Source organism: Nannobrachium achirus, assembly GCF_963921795.1.
Source record: "Nannobrachium achirus genome assembly, chromosome: 10".
NCBI classification, from domain to species: Eukaryota; Metazoa; Chordata; class Actinopteri; order Myctophiformes; family Myctophidae; genus Nannobrachium; species Nannobrachium achirus.
The window spans coordinates 55,549,989-55,572,235 of NC_137819.1; the positions used below are offsets into that span (position 1 = coordinate 55,549,989).

General features: G+C 41.0%; 2 protein-coding genes across 2 annotated transcripts; both read right to left on the reverse strand.

The window, feature by feature from the left end:
* Positions 1 to 1,802: 1,802 nt before the first annotated feature.
* On the reverse strand, positions 1,803 to 3,830 carry LOC308293170 (sclerostin domain-containing protein 1-like; the record flags this gene model as incomplete). The annotated part of the gene is made up of 2 exons (XM_080735605.1): positions 1,803 to 2,269; positions 3,626 to 3,830. 2 exons carry the CDS (start codon positions 3,828 to 3,830, stop codon positions 1,803 to 1,805), a joined length of 672 nt encoding a protein of 223 aa, XP_080591731.1.
* Positions 3,831 to 8,432: 4,602 nt separating this feature from the next.
* Positions 8,433 to 22,213, reverse strand: LOC308293171 (ankyrin repeat and MYND domain-containing protein 2-like; the record flags this gene model as incomplete). Its single annotated transcript, XM_080735606.1, has 10 exons — positions 8,433 to 8,578; positions 9,255 to 9,375; positions 9,472 to 9,600; positions 10,243 to 10,378; positions 11,651 to 11,865; positions 14,055 to 14,215; positions 16,101 to 16,199; positions 18,689 to 18,827; positions 20,270 to 20,334; positions 22,147 to 22,213. 10 exons carry the CDS (start codon positions 22,211 to 22,213, stop codon positions 8,433 to 8,435), a joined length of 1,278 nt encoding a protein of 425 aa, XP_080591732.1.
* Between the last annotated feature and the right edge of the window lie 34 nt (positions 22,214 to 22,247).

A 22,247-nucleotide genomic window follows, 5' to 3' on the forward strand; every position in this document is an offset into this window, starting at 1 on the left:
AGATCTGCTATTTATTTCACAATTTGTGCCCAAGGCACTAAAGGGGAAGTCACAATCTCAAGGCACACCTGTATTCCGAGTGAAAAGAAACGATCTATAACACGCTGTGAGCTTGTAGATCAACTATTTCAGCCAATTGGAAAATTGGTGAAAGGTTTTAAATATAATAAAAATAAAATAAAATACATTTTTAGATATTCACCAAAAAACACTGCAAAATAGGGATGCCAGGTTGAAAGTAGTTAAAATGTTATTTATAGGCAATGGAATTTGCATCAGTTTGGGGAAATGAGTGCACACAAAGTAGTGATATAGTATATTAAAAAATAATTCATAACTTTTAAATTGTATACAGTACATTCCCACGGGACACCTGGACTTGTGCCTCCTCGGCACACAATGGTCTTGGTACACAGTAGTGGTTTGCTAACCACTGCCTCGAGACCATTACCATGTCTATGATGTCCAGTAGTCCCTGAAGCTACACAACAGTATTATTGCACAAAGGGACATCAATCCACTTAATGCAGCAGTTTGATCCTTGTGTAGCTCGCCTGGGTTAAACATCCTGTTGACATTTTGCACAGGGGGTTGCTCCATTCACTGCGCGGCTTTAGTCCACAAGCTTTCACTGTGGAGAAATGAAAGGATACGCGATACAATAAGGCATCTTAACATGTTGCCGCCGCTGGAACAAGCCCCATTAGCCCGAAGCTAAGGGTATCCCTTCACAATAAAAGCGAGTAGGGTGTCTGATGAAAGGAGAGTTCCATCATTGACTAATGCCTCCTGTTGTTGGCGGCTTCCTGTTTGCTCTGTGGGCTGCAGCCGTCTGCGGCATTGTGCTGCATGCGAGCAAGTCAACATCGCACGGAACAAAAAGAGAAAACACCACGTAAACAGTTTTGATCTAGTTAACTTTCTTTTATTGTTTCCCCCAAGGATTGACACAGTGGCTATCTTAACTACAGCATAAGGTAGAAATGATCTTTGTATAAAAACAAAATAATAAATTACATTGTTATACAGTCCTTTAGAATTCACTTAGACATGGTAACCCACAATAAATCACTTCATATACAGTACATTACGTCACGCTACAATATATGAACCTATGTTTTTTTTTTTCTTTCTTTTTTTTTTTTTTTACACTATGGAAACTTAAAAAACATTAAACATTAAACTCCCGGGCTCCTCTGACTTTACATTTGCAGGACGATTAATGTTACTTGACTGAAGTCTGAATGGCATAGCAGATTGTATGAACAAATGTTTTGTATAAGATATACTGTATGTTGATTCTTTGTTTTACATCTTGTGCTGCTTGTCTGCCCATTTTTCAACACCTCATTCGGCACCAACAAGTCCTCACAATTATGGCAAACCAGCTGCTCTGAGAAATCACTGCATATTCCTCTGTATAACAATACCAAAAAAAAATACATCTTGCATTAGATAGTAAAATAGCGTTCATTTAACTCCAAAGAGCGTACAAATGTAACCATTTCCATTTTGTACAACACTCTTCGGAGTTAAATGGATTTTACTGCTTAGAGAATAAGTTGTATGAGTCTGTGTGTGCGCGACAGCATAGCTGTGGGTCCGGACCCCAAGTACAGGTGGTTTTCCACCCTACCAGGTAGTTAAACACATTCACCTTATCATGTCCCTGATTCAACAGCGGGAACGAGGACACGTACATCTCACGTCCCCGATTTAATGCATTTAAAGGCACTAACATTGCGGTAGGATAGAAAACCAGCTCGGGAGTCCCCGGGCAGCGGGATTTAGGGCTTTACTTCTTAAGACTGCTCCCCAGCCCAGTCTTCAGGGAGTCCCGCTTTCCTCTGCTCCTTCCTCCGCTTGGAGCGGCTCTGGTCCTTGTTGCCGTGCCCTCCCGCTCCTCCTCCTCCTCCTCCGCCCTCCGTCTTGTGCCCCGAGTCGTTCACCTGTCTGGAGTAGCGCTTGCATTTGCAGGAGGTCACCACCGTGATCTTGTAGGTTCTGGAGCTGCCGTCCTGACACTGCAGCCGGATGCGCTGCGTGCGCGTGCGGTCGATGACACAGCGCCACTCCTGGGCGTCCCGCGCGCTCCAGTATTTCCCCGTGTACGCTCCGTTACCGATCCAGTTGGGGAGCAGGTGGGAGGGCAGGCACTCCCCCGCACACACCAGCTCCTTGATGGGGTTGATGCTGGTGCACTGGCCGTCCGAGATGTACTTGGTGGACCTCAGCTCTCGGCAGCCGACCTGACTCTGAGTTAGGCCACCTGACGGAGGAAGAGGAAAATGCGGTTCATTACATAGAAATTTGTTGTATAGGTTCTACCATATCGTCGTTGTCCGGTGGAAACCTTGTTTGTCCAAAACCTTCTTTTTTTTGTTATTATTTTAAAAACTATTTAAAAGTAGTGAAAATGGCCAATCTACAAGCACACAACGCCTCACGCCTCAGTAGTTTTCACTACTTTTGTGTGACACTTTTGTATGATGAAGTCGGGCTTTAATTCACGAAAAAACTTACAAATTTGAAACTTGGGAGATCGAGGTTTCTTCCCGACAGTGATGATATATAAATGTTAATTTGTCTAACCAAATGGACCCATGAGAGGATTTCATTTGGTACTTGCACTGAGGCTTGATAATAATTATGCACATTTACAGTATATATAACATTTTGTGGAAGTGCCTTCAAAGATTTGTGATTGGGAATCGGAATGGAGATGAAAAGATAAGCCCTCGAACCCTTGCATCCCTATTCTGGGGCTAACATTCAGCGCATTTAGCAGATCTACAAGATCACATCGCCTCGCATTGTGACGTGTTCCAAGCTATTTTCAGTCATTCAGTCAAAGACATTTATTATTGTAGAGCAAAAGGAGGGACAGTGTAGAATCCTTCGGAATCCAAGGTCCATTAGTAAAGAGCCCTTGGGGTCATAGGGTTTAAGTGGTTAACTAACCCTAACTCTCAATGTGATCACTGTTGAATGTTCATATTTGCATTATAAGATAATTAATCTTGTGTAAAAACAAGTAGGCTATAATTATAAACAAACAAATTATGTTAGGAAGGATATAAACGCAGTAGATGTAGGCTAGAAAAGTAAAAGTAGCCTACTAAAGTAAAAGTGTATATACTTTCTGTTTGTTTAGACTTACTGTTTTCTTTTTCTTTTGTTGTTTTCATTTTATTTTCTTTACATATCTACTGCATAGTAATGTGTTCTATTCGTCTGTCATTCAATGTTATATGAGATACTTTAATGGTTTCCTGTGGAAATAAGCTTAGTCTTTTCATGGATCTCCTTTTAGTAGACCTTGTACCAGTGAATTGTACCGTCATGAAACTGTACCTTTTCCTATATGCAAACTTCTAATAAAGTCTTCAATCAATCAATCAAACTCATTGTGCAGAATGTCCCTAAAGTTTTGCATAATGCAAAGCATTTTAGAAGTGGACTATTTTCACATGCACGTCCACTTCACAACACAGTTCAGTATTTAGCTCAAACTACTATCCCACAGATTACTAGTTTTGATTAATTAAGCATTATGCGTTCAGTGGAAAAAAGTTACAAACCTTTTCTAATATCGTTCTAGCGTTGAACCAGTTTTAAAACTCACCTTTGCGCTGAGCGTCGCTCGACCGCTGCCTGCCCCCGTTCCGTGCCCGATTCTGATTCATGGATTGATTGTTTGGCACGTCCTGAACCGTATCGATCACTTGGGCGTTTAACGACTCCGTGCCGTCGTTTTTGACAGCGTGGACGCCCTCCCTCATCAATATGCAGAAAAAGCCCAGCAGGTGTCCGCATGACCAGAGGAGCATCGCTGCACTTGTGGACGGGAAGGACTGTCTGTGCGTTCCGTGCGTCAGTGATGCGGTTACTGATGGTGATGGGTAGCGCCTATATCTATATACTACTGTACTTCATTACCTTTCTGTAGTCCAGGCAGCAGCTATATACCCACCGCTTGTTTGACAACTAGCGAGCTTATGAATGAACAAGGCGTTTTTTTTTACGAATAGGTACGCCCACACAGGCACAACTAGTGCAACACGTGCACCCCGGCCCCGGGCCTCCAACGTACAAGCACGTCGCATGCGCGCGCGCGCACGCACACACACACACACACACACACACACACACACACGCACACGCACACGCACACACACACACACACACACACACACACACACACACACAGAAAAAAGCCTATAGTCTGGTTTATAAATAAATTAATGATAAAAATGTATCAGCATAAACATGAATCTGTCATTCGTTTTTAAACAAAATTATATGACATAGATAGGCGATAGGCCTTAAAACTGACCTCAAGTATATAACAAAGGTCAGACCAGACAAATAGTAGCCTAATAACACAAAATAATGATAATATAGCCTGGCCTGGTGCGTAATTTGATGATCACATCGCCAAACCTGTGGTATTTATTCCTTTATTAAGCCATTTGTTTATTTATTTTAAATCACACAAAAAAATATATGTGTCATATTGATATGCTGCAGTTTAAAGTAGGCACAATTAATTTCTGCAAGGACAAATGAAGCATCTAGCCTAGCTATCTATATCTAGGAGGAGGCTACTGAGGTGAAGATTGATGGAATTTAACCATATACTGTACAGTAGGTCTTAAAGGTTTTGGAAGATTTTACAGTTTTCAGTGACTGACTTCTTATCTAAAGGTATCAGCATTGAACCACATGTGCACCTGTGCTCCAAACAGGTTAAGTCCCCAAACAGGTGAAGTCAAACGGAGAGGCTTATTTGCACAGCAGTGTGACCCACGTCTGATGTATTCTTCCCTAAATAAATGCCCACATCCACGATATTGAATAGATCAATTGAAGCAAGGCTCATTGAGCACAATAGACCAAAGGTGGAGTCGAGGTAGACAGGATGGTTTGAGGGGTGGGAGGCTTTTTCAGTGTAACCTACTTTTATTCACTCTCTGCCCATGTGACTGACACAAAAATGTATATCACAAACACTAAACAACACTAACTAAAAAAGGTTATTAGATGGGAAGATGTTAATGCAGAAAGTTGCATGTACGTTATGTACCTGACCTAAAGAATTAGCAGGGCATGCACAAAATCAACAATATTCACGATTAGGGTTTAAAGTTTGGTTTGAATATACATGGTTATTCTCATCATCTAACAGTGGTTCTCGAAGTGGGGTCCGGGGACACGAAGGAGTCCTTGAGGGAGTTCCAGGGGGTCCCACTCCCAGCTAAATTATAGTTTAGGAACAAAATGGACCCTTGTCTGTAACTCAGAGAGTGTACAAATGGAACCAAATGGACCCTGACGGGTCCACATTAACATTGATTATATTGATTATAAATTGGGGTCACACAGAGATAGAAATGCCATTAAATGGGGTCCGTAGCCTAATGCATGTCAAACTGGGGGTCCTTAATGGTTCACTGGCAGAGCCGTAAAAATCTTCTCTTATGGGGGTCCCTGGCGTATCTTTTCAAATGGGGGTCCGTGGGATATTAAGTTTAAATTTGGGGGTCCTTGACATGAAAAAGTTTGAGAAGAACTGATCCAACCAAATGCCTGGAATGAGCTCACCAATGTGATGTATGTGTATTATCCAAATTATACAGTAGCAAGACAAAGCCTCCTCTCCCCCCTTCATCCTGCCGAAACTGTGCCCCTAAGAAGCAAGGTGTCCCGTTACATCCCATTCCCAGGGCCCTGACAATGAATTTAGCCCAACTCTCCTTGGCTATGCCTGCCCTTTGATACCAGTGAAAATAAATCCACTCCAAAACTGTCCAGCTCATGCCATTATTGTTAAAAGGATATTTTTTTCTCCTCTCTCTCTCTCTCTCTCTCTCTCTCCCTCTCCCCCTTTTCCCCTCAAAAGCCTTGCTGTCAAAATGATCTCCAATTACCCCAAAAAGCTGTGTTTGTCACATCGCAGCGGGGCCTGGACAACGCAGGAGAGATGAACCCGGAGGCCCTGAAAGACGACTATCAAAGTTATTCGATCCGACGGCAGCATTTGCTAATTTTTACATCTCTGGAACCGGAAATTTGAGATCGAGCCTTTTATGCGTCTCCGCAGCCCCAGAGTGAGGATGACATATCGGTGAGTGGAGCTGCGGGATAATGGAGTGAGATGGAGCTGAGAGGAAGGGGGTTGAGTTATGACTCTATTGACAGGCACCGTGACAGGGACCATGCTTATTAGTTGTGCCTATGAGCGCAGGGTCCAGTGTTCTCCCATGGGACACACACCGCTGCAGAGCACACAGAACAATGCGCGCAGGAAAAGAGAGTAGCAGTCTATAGAACTCCGCCGCATTGCCGTAGGATGTCCCTCATGTGTGAGAAAGTGAGCGCAACAAGACTCAGGGCCCCTTCTCCTCCGCGACCTGAAACCCTACCTACTTTGAAGATGTTACTTCTAAGGGCTAAGAAGACTGTAAATCTGAGGTTGAGAGACGTATATATATATTTTTAATCAAAATAAGCTTTAGGTGAATTTGGAAAGTGCAGGGCCTACATGTAAACAAACACCTGTTTCCTTGACTTGGCAATTTGTCTTGAAGTTTTCTCAAGAACTAAAAAGCCTTTCCTTTTCTAATTTAATTGAATGTCACTCGGTTAAGTGAAGCTAATCTTTGCTGTGAAGAGATGGTGTCAGTCGTGTAATCCGTTAATCCTGGTCACAAATTACAGTTAAGTGAAAACTATTGAGGATTTAGTTGAATTGTGATGAAAGGGAGAAGCTGCCATCTAGTGTTACAACTAACATCCTGAAATGTTTTCCACAACTGGGGAAGTATAGTTTATGTATCCTTAAACTACAACCAACTATCAAACTCACCTCATCTTAGTGAGGCACTATATCATAATGTAAAAGGGATTGTCCAAACAATGTAAATGTAAAAAGTAAGCCTCATAAACAATTAAAAAAAACAACATCACATGTAATACTGTATAATATATGACTTAGGCACACACTCTGAAATAGATGTTTTATATATATTTTAGTGGAAACTGTTATTTTCCATAGAATTAGAAAGAAGAAGTTCATGCAGTGTGTTCCATTGGTGCTTACTGAATAAAATGTTGTTCCACATTAGGCACCATAGCAAACAACATGGTGTTGACAGGCTAAACTAAGTTCTTTGGTATACATGGTTACAGATTAGATTAGATTAGATTAGATTAGATCTGTGCTTTTGAAATAGCACTTGAAGTTGAATATCAATTCCATCTAAAAAGTCTTCCTTCCTCTTCTATGCCTGTTTAGAAACAGTATGTACAGTAACATTGGCTGATGCCTAAACAGCAACGCTACAACATAATGATCACACCTACAGTAGAACAGAGAAGAGAGACAGTGGGGGTTAGCTACAGTTGAAAGTGAGTGAGTGATGTCATGGCCTCACGCAACACTGTGTGTGTGTGTGTGTGTGTGTGTGTGTGTGTGTGTGTGTGTGTGTGTGTGTGTGTGTGTGTGTGTGTGTGTGTGTGTGTGTGCGTGTGTGCGTGCGTGCGTGCGTGCGTGCGTGCGTGCGTGCGTGCGTGCGTGCGTGCGTGCGTGCGTGCGTGCGTGCGTGCGTGCGTGTGAGACATTGTAACATTTTTACAGCCAGCTGACAGACAAGTCAAAATGTTATTGTTAAAGCTAACATTTAACAGGCAAGCTGGGACTGAAACCCATTCTTGCAATATGGAATTGGTTTATCGACAGTAGAAAAACACATGTGGTTTCAATTGGATGCTACAAATGCTATAGGGTTCGTAGTTTTGTTCCTGGGCCATCCATCGACGACAGTCCTCCATCTTCTCATTCCGGGGTCAAGGTCAAGGTAAAGATCTATTACCCACAAAGGACATTTGGCTTGGGCTTCCATGCCTGCCACAGCAGCACAAACATACAAATAACATACCGATGATACAGTGCAATAGAAATACATCACAAGAGAGGTACACAACACTCATCTATTCATTTATAGCAGTGGTTCTCAACCTTTTCCAAAATAATCATAACTTAACTGGTGACATATTTTATAACCCGGTTTTATTGTGAAAATAGCAGATATATTTTCGGCTATTTTCACAATTTCTGCCAATTTGGCCAATGTTTAATTTGTAATTTTAAAGGTATTAAAAAGTCCTTAAATTGTCACGTTAGAAATGTGCAGACACATTTTCTAAACACTTAAACTTTATGTTGGTTTGTTTACTGTTGACTGAGAAAAGTAATCATCTGGGGACCCCCCAAAATAATTTGGGGACCCCCCTGGGGGTCCCGACCCACAGGTTGAGAACCACTGATCTATAGAATCACTCCTATTTCATTTACAGTTTAACAGACACAAAGGAGTTTTAAAATCTATTTAAGCCCCACTCAGGTATCCTGTACCTTCTACCAGAGGGCATTAAAAGGGTGGGTGTGGAGCAGAGCTGGAGTGACCACCCCGCATGTCTCCAGGACAGCCTGCTGCAGCGGCCACTTCCTCCTCGGCCCTCATGCACAGCTCCTGGAGGAAGTTAGCCGTCTCCTTCACCAAGTCACTCTCATCATCTGACAGGGAGCAGAGAATGACAGAGCCACTGTTTTTACTTAACACTAGATGGCAGTCATGGCACTCTGAAGTCTGAGATCTGAACCAGGGGTCCTGAAACATTTTCATGTCAAGGACCCTGGGTTTGGACACGAACCCCCATCTGAAAAGATGTTGTGCCAGGGACACCCATAAGAAAAGCTTTGTTTTCCAAAAGTATTCCAATAATCTTCAAAGTTTCCACGATTTTTCCAAAGAAAAAATAAAGCAAAGTATTTATATGGTAGGTAAAGTGACTTTGATGCCATATTAAGATATCAAGGACCCCTGAGGGTCCCTGTACCTCACTTTGAGAAACACTGCTCTAAACTGTGTGTAAGTCCATAACAGCACAAGCTTTTATGGACACCCAAACAGGTGGTGCTATTTTTGCATGACATCATTGTACAACAAAGTATAAAATATGGCTTAAGTGGTTAATCGGACTAATCGATTTAGTCAAGTATTATTTAAAAAGTACATTCACATTTTGTGATGATTTATTGACACAATAAAAAAATAAAAAAAAATATTAAATAAACAGGCTACTGAATTATTTGATTCATAGAAAAAGTAATCGATAGAATAATCCAAGAAAGTCGTGGATAGTTGCAGCATTAGATCAGACTCAGATGGAAGAGAGAACATGATGAGCACCTTTAAGTTCTTTCAACCTTGGGGTGTCCTTCTCTTGGACCACACTCTTCTCAAGTGACCTGCAAATCTTTCTATGGGTGAACCAGTGGAGTCTCTGACAGGTCAAGCTACAGTATTTTATCTTAAAGACAAAAGCAAACAAAACATTATAAAAACGGATTTCTTTATGTGCATTGTTGTATCAACTGTCAACAGACTTTATGAGACTTTTTCTTACTGTTTTGCAGAGGGAGCATCTCTTATCTGCACCTCTCTCCCCACATGTGGCACAGTAGTCCGCATCCACGAAGGCCATCTGGCCTGTCAGGGCTTGGGTTAACACGGAAACAGTCGTAGGGTCAGTGCCCTGAAAAACGAGAGCGGAATTGTTTCATGGGTTCTGGCTTGTCGAGACCAACTGTTGCTACAGCATATTAAAAGAAACATAACCATGGAATCGAAATAATCAACTGTAGGTCGTTTTTCCAGACACTGGAAAATGTCATATGTGTATGATAAGCAATGGATTTTCCATACTGGCCCAAAACATCAAGAAAAATGTAGATCCTTGAATAGAGAAAAATATTGAATAGTACTAGAAAAGTACGGTACTGAGAAAGGGCGTTTCGAGTTAGAGTTCTTACAATGCACTTGAAGAAGATGTTTATCAGCATTTTAGTCTTCCTTGCTGTGCTTTTAGCACTGCTTTTGTTGCACTTTTAAAGGGATATTTCACTTTAAAAAGAAAACTTTGGTCATTTTATCATCTAATCAGGCTTTTATGAACACCCCGGACAGATTTGAAGTTGCCTGGTAACATTTACATCAAATATCTAAATATTGAATCAAGCAAAAAGTGAAATATCCTTTTAAATATTTGTCTGCATTCAAGGAGCTTCCTTTTTCTAAATGTTGTCCTTTCTAAAAGCCCCATTTTCTCCTATACTGTGTGAGGCAGTCTATGCTACATTCAATCGAAAGGTGTTGTACAAAGTCAATGTACACTTACCATTTCCACTGGTGAAACACTTTTCATCATATGCTGAAGAACCGTGCCCTCACAGTACGGAAACTTCTTGATACAGTCCCTGATAAACTTCTCCTGGTACTGTGGATACCCATCACTGTCCCTCCCCCTTAGCAGACTATAACATATGGCAAATAATCAATTAAAAGTCAAAGGGATATTTCACTTTCAAATAAAATAATACAAAAAAATAATGGAAAAATCACAGCACCCTCATGCATTATAATGTCCTTCTAATGCTTGAAGAGGCTGTGATGCTTCCATTCACTTTATATCTTTATATATTTCTTCATGTTTATTTTATTTGAAAGCAAAACATCCCTTTAAACAAGCAGATTTATGTACAAAACATCATTGCACTCATAGGATAAAATGTCATTCAACAAACAATTTGAATTTATAACTACGTACTCAAATGTACTGTAATTCCAGTTGAAAATAGGAGTAGGTCGTTGTTGTTTTTCTGCTCAATTTACAATTACAATTTAGGCATTTTTTAACTCACTTAACTCACTTCTCTCTCTCTCTCTCTCTCTCTCTCTCTCTCTCTCTCTCTCTCTCTCTCTCTCTCTCTCTCTCTTCACTTTCACTCGCATGAAATAATAATAGCAGATCTACAAGCTCACAACATGTCACATCAACTTTATCCAGAGCGATATATAAATTGATAAAGAGTCCCTATTCTTCAGCAACACAGTAAGCAGTCCAGGAAATAAAGTGTAAGGAAAACAAAGTGCTACAAAGTAACTACAGGATAGCAGCTAGAAATACTTTGCCTAATTGACCACTTACATACCTGTACTTCGTCGATACGACAAATAGCAACACACCACATTGCAACCAGGCCTGGAATTTCATAATGTTATGGGCAAGGCCACTTGGCCTTTGGGCTTGTCCATTTTTTGAGGGCACAAAGGCCAAATGCCAGGGCAGGAAGGCCATCAAATAAAACAAGATTTTAGTCCATTGAAATAATTAAATGAATTACATTTAATATGTAGAATATGTGCTGTGAAATAAATTAAAGAGTATTTACAATCTGATGCTCAGCCCTGCACGAATCAAAGATACTGGATTGGTTTAAAAATGAGGACTCAACAAGACACTGGTGTCTACATGACAAGAAAGACATTGGTGTCTACATATTGACAAGACAGACTGACAGAAACAGAGGAGAAAGTAGTACAGTCAGCTGGGCTGGGGCATTAAGACCTCTGTGGCCTCAGGGCATGCCGTTTTTTGGAGGGGCACAAGGCCAAACTGAGGGGCAATGATGGCCATGGCCTCCCTGAAATTCCTGCCCTGGTTGCAACGCATCGCAACTCGATGTGTTGTAAGCATCTGTGAACAAGTAAACAAACAAACATGGGTATGTTTGACAGAAGCCAACCTGTAGACAAGCGCGTCCAGTTGTTCATCGTGATCGTGAAGGTACTCCAGGCATTTGTGCAGAACACAGCTGATGTAGTGCATCTTCATGGCGAGCACCTCCTTCATGTCCTGCTGCTTCACACACTGCTCACAGAGAAGGTCCATGACGCCGCAACACTTCTCCAGGGCCGCCTCATCCAGCAGCATAGGGTTCTCCTTCACTAGCATCACCACCTGACACAGCATCAGCGCCCGCACACCATGCACAGACAAGATACAAAGATATTCATTAACCACTCCATTAAGGTCAAACATACAGTACATGAAACGGGGTTATAGTCAGAAATCAGGAGCAAGTAGAGGATTAAGGCATATGTCTTATTTTTTTCATCCCACGATTTTGTAACCCATTTTTGACCAATTATCTAATGTAGTCCTGGGCGCTACACTCCCTCTGCCAACCTGGGGAGAGCAACGGACTGACCTCATGCATCCTTATATGCATGAGTAGTCCAAGCCGATTCTTTTCACCTGACGGGAGAGATTCCCCGGCTGGACGTAACACGTGGAAGGAACACGTTATTCCAATCAGTTCCTTTCCCCTCTATCAGGCCCCCCAGTTGGCCAGGGGGAGGCAGTATAGAGACCAGGATTACTGCATTTACCCTCGGAGACACGGGGAGAAACATGCAAACTCCACACAGAAAGGCCCTTTTGCCAACCCCACTTAGGGTATGAGCTCTGATGACACAGAGGAGAGAACACACCCCCAGCACCCACAGCGTCCCCAGCGGGAATCGAACCCAGGACCTTATAGCTGGGTTCGGCTGTGACTGCACCATCGTGCCCCCAAGGTGTCTGTCTTTTTTTCCATCATCATTTTAACAACACAAATCTTGTATGGGGTCCCTGGCACAAAATACTTGTGTGCAAAGCCTGTTCACAGAGAAATTATGTTACCTACTGTACCTCTGCTAGGGAGAGAATCACTAGTCTCCCCATCCCACTCTGGAAGAAACTAAAGAAACGAAAAATGCTTTTCAAAATAATTATGGTTTACTTATGATGCCATTGTTTATATTCTTTATTTCAGTCCCAAGTTGAAAGTAAAGATCTGCTATTACTGCAATTTATTTGTTATTATCATTATTTTATAATTTTGTAATTTCTTTTAGAGCAAATTCAGCAAAACAACAACTTGTGCCTATAAAGACATGGCCAAAATAGAGATGGTAACGGTTGTTCATCATCATAACCCTTATTTTAAGTTCATGCAAGGGACTTTGGGAGGAGAGCGTAACCATGTTATCACAAACGGTGTCCTGCATTCACTTCTAAACAGATATATTTAGATTGGCTTAAAGTGGAGGGGTGCCACTGTGATCGCTGCATGCATGTGCACCTGGTGGAATTCAAAGGGCACTAGGCTATCTAAGGCCTACTTTGAACTGTGTTTATACAGTATAGTGTATAGCACTCCAGTTATATCACACTCATATCATTTTCAATGAGCCACCCAGATTCATTTACAGCTTCGTTTACAATATGAGAGGGTTCAAATAAGTTGTTTTGCTTTATCATTAATTTGAACACAACATGATCTCAGGAAGAGAATACACAGCGGGTAGCAAGTATACCTAGCAGGCAGTTATCTTGGTTTACATTCTAATGATAAAAGCAAATTCCCACAGTCAGATTGTAATAAAATGTGTTGAGTAACTCCTCGCTAAGGCTGTGTTAACACTAGATGCCATTAAAAAGAAATCTAAATAGGCACCTTTTTACATTGAACACCATGAGAAATGACAACCACATACAGTAGCAACCAATTTTAGAAGGCGTTGATCAGAGTACCTTTTCTGGCCGAGAAGAAAGCTTTTAAAAGGCAACTAATGTGAATATATAAGGGTGTAGATTTTGGAACGAATAATGCAACTTGCCACTTGACAGATATCGGTTAAGAATATATATAGCAAACGGCTACAATGTGTGGAACATGAATTCTAACCCCCAAAAAATGTATAATGGTGTGGCTTCCCTGTGGATTTCTTAAAATAAATACAAATTGGTCCCATACTGTACGTCCTTTATATGTAAATATATACCTAGATGCTACATTTTTATTGTATTGTATTATTTGTGTCAGTATTACTGATGAATTGAGTACAATGGTTCACAATGGAAACAAGCCCCAGGGATTTGTACTGTTAACAAACTTGTTAATAAAGAATTCAATCAATCAATTAATCAATCTGACATCATATTGATGGAGTCAGTCTTGTCCAAATATGGTGGATCTGAGATACACAAAAGAACTTACCAAAAACAACAGAAAAAGGAGGAAAGAGTGGTTTGTGAGATTAGCCTCATGCACAGTACAGTAAAAATACATGTGGAAATGTTTTGCCTACAACAGGCCTCACCTTGACAGGATTGAGGTTGGTGGTCATAATAATGTTATAAAGGGGTCCTGCCAGTTTGGGAGGCAGCTTGGGTTCAGTCTCCGGACCCTGGGGTCTGGTGTAATGGTCCAGCCTCGCCCGGGAGAAGTAGTTGTTGATCAAAGTGACACAGTCTTGCTGGCCTAGAAGAATCAAGGTAAAAATCTGAATGCCTAGGCCGACGTCAGCAAGGGGGAGAAGACGACAGCCACCCCATGGCCTCCCCTATAAGTAACACGACATTTTGTGAAATAAAATGTCGCCAACCAATCATCCAGGACAATGATACACGAAAAGAAGAAGAAGAACACAGTAGTGTAGAGAAATGGGATTCATACAAATGTCAAACAATGTAATTGTTGATTTTGTGAAACTTTGTGTGGAGTGACATGCGTGCAATGGTGAACATTCTGTGTTGTCTGACTACACGGAAGTATGTCTGTGATATTTGTCTTTATAGCTGTTACAACATGCCTATTCTTTATCTTTTTTTTTTTTTTTTACTTGAGCATGTTTTGACGTTTTGACATCACTGTAGTTGGATGTTTTAACACTTAAAGGAGTAGTTCACCACTTTTCAACCTGTCTTCATATAATAGGTCCTCACTAATGTTCATAATAAAATAGTACAATTTTTTTCTATTCAGTCTGGGTCTCATAGGAGAGCTGTCAAATCCTTCCTACCAGTGACATCATCGTTTGACAAAAGAAAATTAAATAATATTTTTGAAAAAGATTTTTATTATCACGAGAACAATGGCTTCCACTTTAACATTGCAACTTTTTCAGGAATAGAAAGCCTGCAGTTTCTATTAGCTTGCATTTCCCATTGATGATGTCACCGGTAGGAAGGATTTGACCCACCCACAGCTCTCCTATGAGACCCAAACTGAGTAGAATTTTTTTTTGATATTTTATCATGAACATTAGTGAGGACCTATTATATGAAGATAGGTTGAAAAGTGGTGGAGTGCCCCTTTAACACCCAGTGCGCCGTAAATTCTACAAGCTCACAATGAGATCTACTATTTATAGTAGATCAGTAGATATAGTAGATAAGTCAATCAACGAATTCGCTTCTTGCAAAGAGTTGCCCCGCTGATCAATATTAAATCCCGAAAGACACTAGGAGGTGTTCTTATTGGGCCCCTCATTGATTACGGAGTCCTTGTCTGGTATCGCGACGCCCCAGCTGCCTTAAAGCTAAAGCTCCAAACAGCCCAAAACAAACTAATTAGGGTTGTGCTTGGTCTCCCTCCTCTGACCCACCTTACCGAGCATCACCACGAAAGCGTGGGGTGGCTCAAAGTAGCTGACAGAGTACAGCATCTTGCAATGGGCCTGGTGTACAAGATACACTACACCTCCAAGATTCCCATGTACCTGACAAACTACTTCTTAAAGGTCAAGGATGTTCACGATCATAACACCAGAGGCAGCTCCACTAATCATCATCAGCGTAGATTTAACACTAAACAAGGCGCTAACTCGTTCTCCTGCTATACCATCAATCTTGTGTGTCCAAAACTGCTACTTTTCAGGAAATGGTAAAAAAGAACCTGCGTCCCAGTGGACCAAGTTATTCCACAAGCCCTAAAGGAGAGCAAATCCCTAGCCTCCTTCAAAACTGGTATGAAAAGTCACCTTCAGACAGCAGCTACCCGTGACTTGTAAATAGACTAAGCCCCCATGCTCCCCCCCCCCCTTTTTCTTTGTATTCTGCCTTTTGTATTTGATGTTATGCTTTTGAAACTGATATTATCCTAGATAAAGTACTATGTTCTATCCGTCTGTCTTTCAATGTTATATGAGATACTTAAAGTGTGGTTCCTGTGGAAATAAGCCTCGGCTTTCTAGGATCTCCTTTTAGTTGACCTTGTACCAGTGATTTGTACTGTCATGAAACTGTACTTTTTTCTATTGCAAACTTCTAATAAATTCTTCAATCAATCAATCAATGGCAAACTGATTTGGTGCCAATTTAGGTCAGGTTCACTCGTTTAAGTGGCAAAAAAAAGAAATCCTTACCCACAAAAGCCGCCATCTGAGCGGCTGTGCGACCCACAGAGTTCACCAGGTCTGTCTCTGCTCCCGCATCCAGCAGCATGGCGGTGATGTCACTCTTTCCTGTGGTGGTCAAATTAAATATCAATATATAATCAAATATATTGTCCTGTCGGACAGAAATCTTGTGTGTCCAAAACTGCTACTTTTCAGGAAATGGTAAAAAAGAACCTGCGTCCCAGTGGACCAAGTTATTATTTAGTAACTTTTTTTCATTGGTTAAATATTTATAAAAACCCATTTCACCATTTTCACATATTTTTTATTTATTTAAATAAAATAGTCAAAAACATCCCATCTACCATCTAACAATGTGTCACATCGCAACATGTTGTAACAGATAGTATTATATTTTCACTACTTTTGGGAGACGCTCTTGTAGAGTATGACAAAGGAGAACATTAATTGATGTACTGTAAATATCAGAGATCCAAGGTATTTCCCTGGCAACGATATTCAAAGGTATATAATTGGGCCTATACTCAGCAAACAGAGAGAGATGCTGAGAGATGTTGATGTGGTCAGGGTTAACCTGTTATAATGGTAAAAACTATAATCTAGACACGTGGGCTGCATAATGGCTGATACCGACATCTGCAAGAAAATATTGTCCGGACCGATATTTTCTATTCTATTCTAGCAGGCAGGCTCTAATTCACACTCATTCACGCCTGGGAGCTGCCCAGTATAAACACAGCCTTCTATTGTTGGCCACGGTGCAGATCTACTGGAGCATTTAGTGGTCAGAAGTTTTGTTCAAGGACACCTTGACAATAGTTGTGGGACGGGAGGGGACAGTGTAACTCCTCTCTGTCTGCAAACAGACATTGAACCCTAGGCAAGGAAGTTTTTAGAAGGAAGAGACACCAACGTCATTTTCGCTATCTCGCAATTCCAAACGACAGATTCGTCGCAGTCGCACCATGGGTGCCAAACTGCAGCCGGAAGTTCGGTAGAACAATGAACAATTGAGACCTTTTGAACATACTCAGTGCACTGTGTCATTTTATAGCAGTATCTAAAGAGCACAAAGTATGTTTCTAAACGTGCCAAGTATCACAAGACTATCCACCGTCTCCTGTCTGGGAACCAAATTAATTAATTGCATAGAGTGGTTAAATGCCTTTTTGAACACACAGTATTTGCATTTGCTGACTAGCTCATTCATCGATTCATCCATTCATTCATTAATATCTTCCCTACAATGGGGCGGCAGTGGCTTAGGGGTAGAGAAACCGTCATTAGAACATAGAGAGTTCCAGAAGGGTTCCCAGTTCGATCCCGGGCTCCACCAGAGTTGGTGTCGAAGAGTCCTTGAGCAAGACTCTGAACCCGTAGTTGCTCCCGGTGAGCAGGTTGGTGCCTTGCATGGTTTCCTCTGCCGTGTGTGTGAATGGGTGAATGTATGCACAATAAATGCATCATTTATATCATAGATCTGGTTCTAGAACATTCAGACCTTTTATGGACCACAATGGAAACAAGCATAACATTTGACTGTACTACCTGTACTGTTACCAATGCTGTAGTATTCAGTATTCAATCACTCAATCAAACCGCATATAATATAGACTAGTAAGACACCTCAGGGCGACATGCGACCTCGCTGCGGCAATTCTAGGCCATCTGGCCAGTGATCTATATCGGACCAGTTACCCATATATGGAGACCCCTGGTACCTATATATGGAGATCCATGTACTGTACTGTATATGGAGATATGCTGTGAGAGCCCAAACATGCTCAGTTATTTGTTATGTGAAAGTCCTATGATGTCTATGACATCATGTGGCCGATGTGGCCTCCATATATGGGCATTCCCATATGAAGTCCTTTTAGATATAGGCTTAATATTGATGACATCAGAGAACTCCATATTTGGGCATAAAAGGGATTCTGTTAGTGTGACATCACAGTGAAGCCAGAGCATGATGTCAGAGCGACAAACCCATAGAACCACAGTGTCAGGCGTTTTAGACAGAGATACACACAAAGATACACACTACGTACAAGCTGTGACCGTTCACATACTAACTAGTAAGAGTTAAGTAACTAGCCTCAGGGTGACATGCGACCTCGCCCTTTCACCAATTCTTGGCCTTCTGGCCAGTGATGTGTATAGGACCAGTTGCACCAGACCCCTGCATGATAGTCAACAATGTGATGTCAGAACATGCATTACCAAATATGGACATTCCCAGATATGCGCTTAATATTGATGACATCGGGACAGGGATCTCCATATATGGGCATAAAACGGACAAGGACTTAATTAATTGTGACTCGTGATGACATCAGCAATCTCCATATATGGGCATAAAAGGGACATCAAGCCAGAGCATGATGTCAGAGCAGCAAACCCATTCTGTTAAGAGTGGTTCCCCTGACATCACAGTGACATCAGAGCATGATGTCAGAGAGACAAACCCATAGAACCACAGACAAACCCATAGAACCACAGACACCATAGAACCACAGTGTCAGGCGTGACAGACGGAGAGGGAAATTAACTTAAGTGAACACTGAATATTTGACTGTAGCAGGCAGACTCACCTGACAAAGCAGCAAACATAAGGGCGGTGTATCCATATTCATGCTGGTTACAGTTGACATTGCCTCCATGTTGCAGCAGCAGGCCACACATGTCTGCCTCACCCTTACACGCTGCATGCATCAACGGTGTCATGCCATGCTGGATGTAGGAAGGAGAGGCAATTGATGGTCATTCGTTTCAAACTGTATGCACATTAACCAAGGGAACCCTAACATCCCTATTCTGGGCACATTTGTCAAAAACATGTAAGTTGGCAACACGTCGTATGCTTAAGTTGTAGATCAGATATTTTCAATGACATGATTTGGCATGGAGGAAAAGAGGAGGGTAACAAGCATAGACCCCTGGGGGACCCTGGTCAACAAAGAACGAAGGGTTTTGCATAAGTGATTAAAGCAGACAAACAGCTAGAGTCCTGTCTATACTTTCTCAGAAATGTTCGGTGAGTTGTGTTTTCCGTCGTGGAAATTTCCAAACTCTCATTCGGTCTAATGCTTTTCAGAAGTCGCGAGGGAAATAATTTTATGGGCAAAAAGGACCTTTTGACCGAAATCTTCGGTTTCGGTCGAAGTATGGACAGCCCTTAAGCCAAATGTGATATACAACCAGAGGAAATAATTGCAATATGTTTCATTTAAAACAAAACACACACACACACACACACACACACACACACACACACACACACACACACACACACACACACACACACACACACACACACCATTAAATGTTTTCGCCACATCTGATTTTGACAGACTGGAAGTGGAAGCACTTGTGGACCATGGCAAGGGCAGGGGTCTGTGTGTTACATCTAGTGGCATGATGCTATTATCTATGCTTGAAGGGCTGTCAACTCCATATGTCTCTGAAACAATAAAGAACATATGCTTTCTATAGGCGTTGTCAACATCATCACAATATATAGCTTGTTTTGGATCCTTTCCAGAAGTGTTATGTAGTCCAAAATAGAATTAGGCCAAACATGTAACCACCTATACTTATAGTAGTTGACTGGATTTCCCCAGGGCTCTGTTTTGACTCTGCACTAAGCATCTTTGCTGAAAATGGCCAATTTACAAGCTCACAATTTGAAGCGTTCTGGCACACTGTGAACTTGTAGATCTGCAATTCTTTGCTGAATGCTTGCCCCCAGAATAGGTACTTGAGGGTTGTCTGAAATTCTTTATTGGGAAAAAGGAATATGGTTTAATCTAATAAAAACTATTTCTACTGTATAAGACTTGTCAAAGTCATGATGTATTGGGTGTGTAATACTAACAGGATTAAGGCCCATTCCCACTGGGCCAGATAACAGATAAAAAAATCTCTTTCTCCAGATATTTTCCCATTCTACGTGGATGGTAGATACAGATAGAAAAGATATCTGCCACAGATATTTATTTTATCTGTGGCAGATATTTTTTTATCTGTATCTACCATCCACTTTGAATGGAAAAATATCTGGAGAAAGAGATTTTTTTTTCCTGTTATCTGGCCCAGTGGGAATGGGCCTTTACTCTTTGCTGAAAGTCATTTGTAACTAATTAACTGATATGAAAATAAAACAGTCTTCATACCTCATCCAAACAGTTGACTTGCACATCTGTGCTTGCAAGCAACATGGCTGCCTCCTGCAAATCAACTACACATGAACACAATCAAAGTCAAGAACATTCAGAGGACATTATGATATGGCAAGGGTTCTCAACATTTTCTGGGGGCCCACTCGAAAATCGCAAAAATGTTCACAGCCCACCCATCCGACCACTTAAAGTCAGATGGGTTGTCTGCGTGCATTTTCCAAGCATGTTTATCTTAATGATCATGTACCGTATGTATATATTGTTGGGGTGAGGTGTTTATTCATGAATTGGCAAGACATGAAAAGGTCATTTCTACTAGAATGCAGCTGATGCTCTATCTGTTGTTGGCCTTCTAGAGTACCTATACATCACACAAATCCATCCAACCTAAAGGGTGAGGTTGCGCCATGTCTTGGCCATCTGGCCAGTGATGTATATCGGACCAGTTACCCATATATGGAGACCCCTGGTACCCATATATGGAGATCCATACTGTATATGGAGATATGCTGTGAGAGTCCAAACATGTTTACTCAGTTATTCGTTATGTGAAAGTCCTATGATGTCTATGACATCTGACATCATACCATTTTATGCCCATACATGGAGATCCCTGTCTGTAGAATACTGTTTCTGTTTGTGTGGTATGTGGCTGATGTGGCCTCCATATATGGGCATTCCCATATGAAGTCCTGTTAGATATGGGCTTAATTAATATTGATGACATCAGGGAACTCCATATGGGCATAAAAGGGATTCTGTTAGTGTGACATCACAGTGAAGCCAGAGCAGCAAACCCATTCTGTTAGAATGGTTCCCCTGACATCGCAGTGACAATGTGACATCAGAGCATGTGTCAGGCATTATAGACATAGAGATACATACATACGGACAAATGGTTGATTGTGATATATTTAGATGTTTTGTCTAAACTGGACCACACAAATAAACACCCCTCAAGTTACTGCTAAATAATTATTGATAACATTTGTTTCATTATTCTTGTTCAAATCACTCAAAAATCGTCCATACTTTGCTTAGTTTCGAGGAGCTTTACCAAAAATGTAGCCATATTGTTTAGTTAGGTGAATTTGTAGCACATTTCAAAGTCCAATTATGACAAGCTGGTAGGTGGAGAAAGTGGCAGCTCTACGGTCATGAGAGAAAGCCTTTCCACTCAAACCCAACTGTATAAAGAAGAACGGGAGCCAACACTCTCCCACAGAACCCCTTGAGAACACCCTCTGAACACCATCATGATGTCTTAAATATTTCAAAAAAATTCACTGTTCAAAGTCAAACTGAAAGTCAACTGAATATGATTAACAGTAAGACAAATGTCATTGATTTGTTAGTTATTATTAATAATAATTATTACTTTGAATAAATAGGATGAATAATTTATAGAAAACAAATTAAATGCATGCATGCCTGCCTGTGTGTGCGTGCGTGTGTGCTGTGTATATGTGTAGATTACAAATACAAAGTATTAATGTTTTAGCAGGACATTATTATTATCCCAATATTTTGGAATGTGTGTGTGGTTCTCATTTCAGGTCCTAGAATATTTCAAATATCTCACAAGAAAGAAAGGGCATTTAACTTCCCATATCATCTGGATATTTGATATTGTAATGGTTGGCATGTTTACTATAAATGAAAGGAAAGAAAATCTGTCTGTCATTATGTTATATATGAGATACATACAAATGACTAGGATCTCCTTTTAGTTGACCTTGTACCAGTGAACTGCACTGTCATGAAATTGTCCCAATACCCATGCAAACTTCTAATAAAGTCTTCAATCAATCAATCAATCAATCAATCAATCAATCAATCAATCTATCAATCAATCAATCAATCAATGATACCTGCAGCTACAGCTTGTAGAAGTTTCCACTCAGACGCAGATAGATCTCCCTTCTTTGGCGCAGCCATTGTCTGCTTATATCAGAAGTCTGTCTGTCTTTTA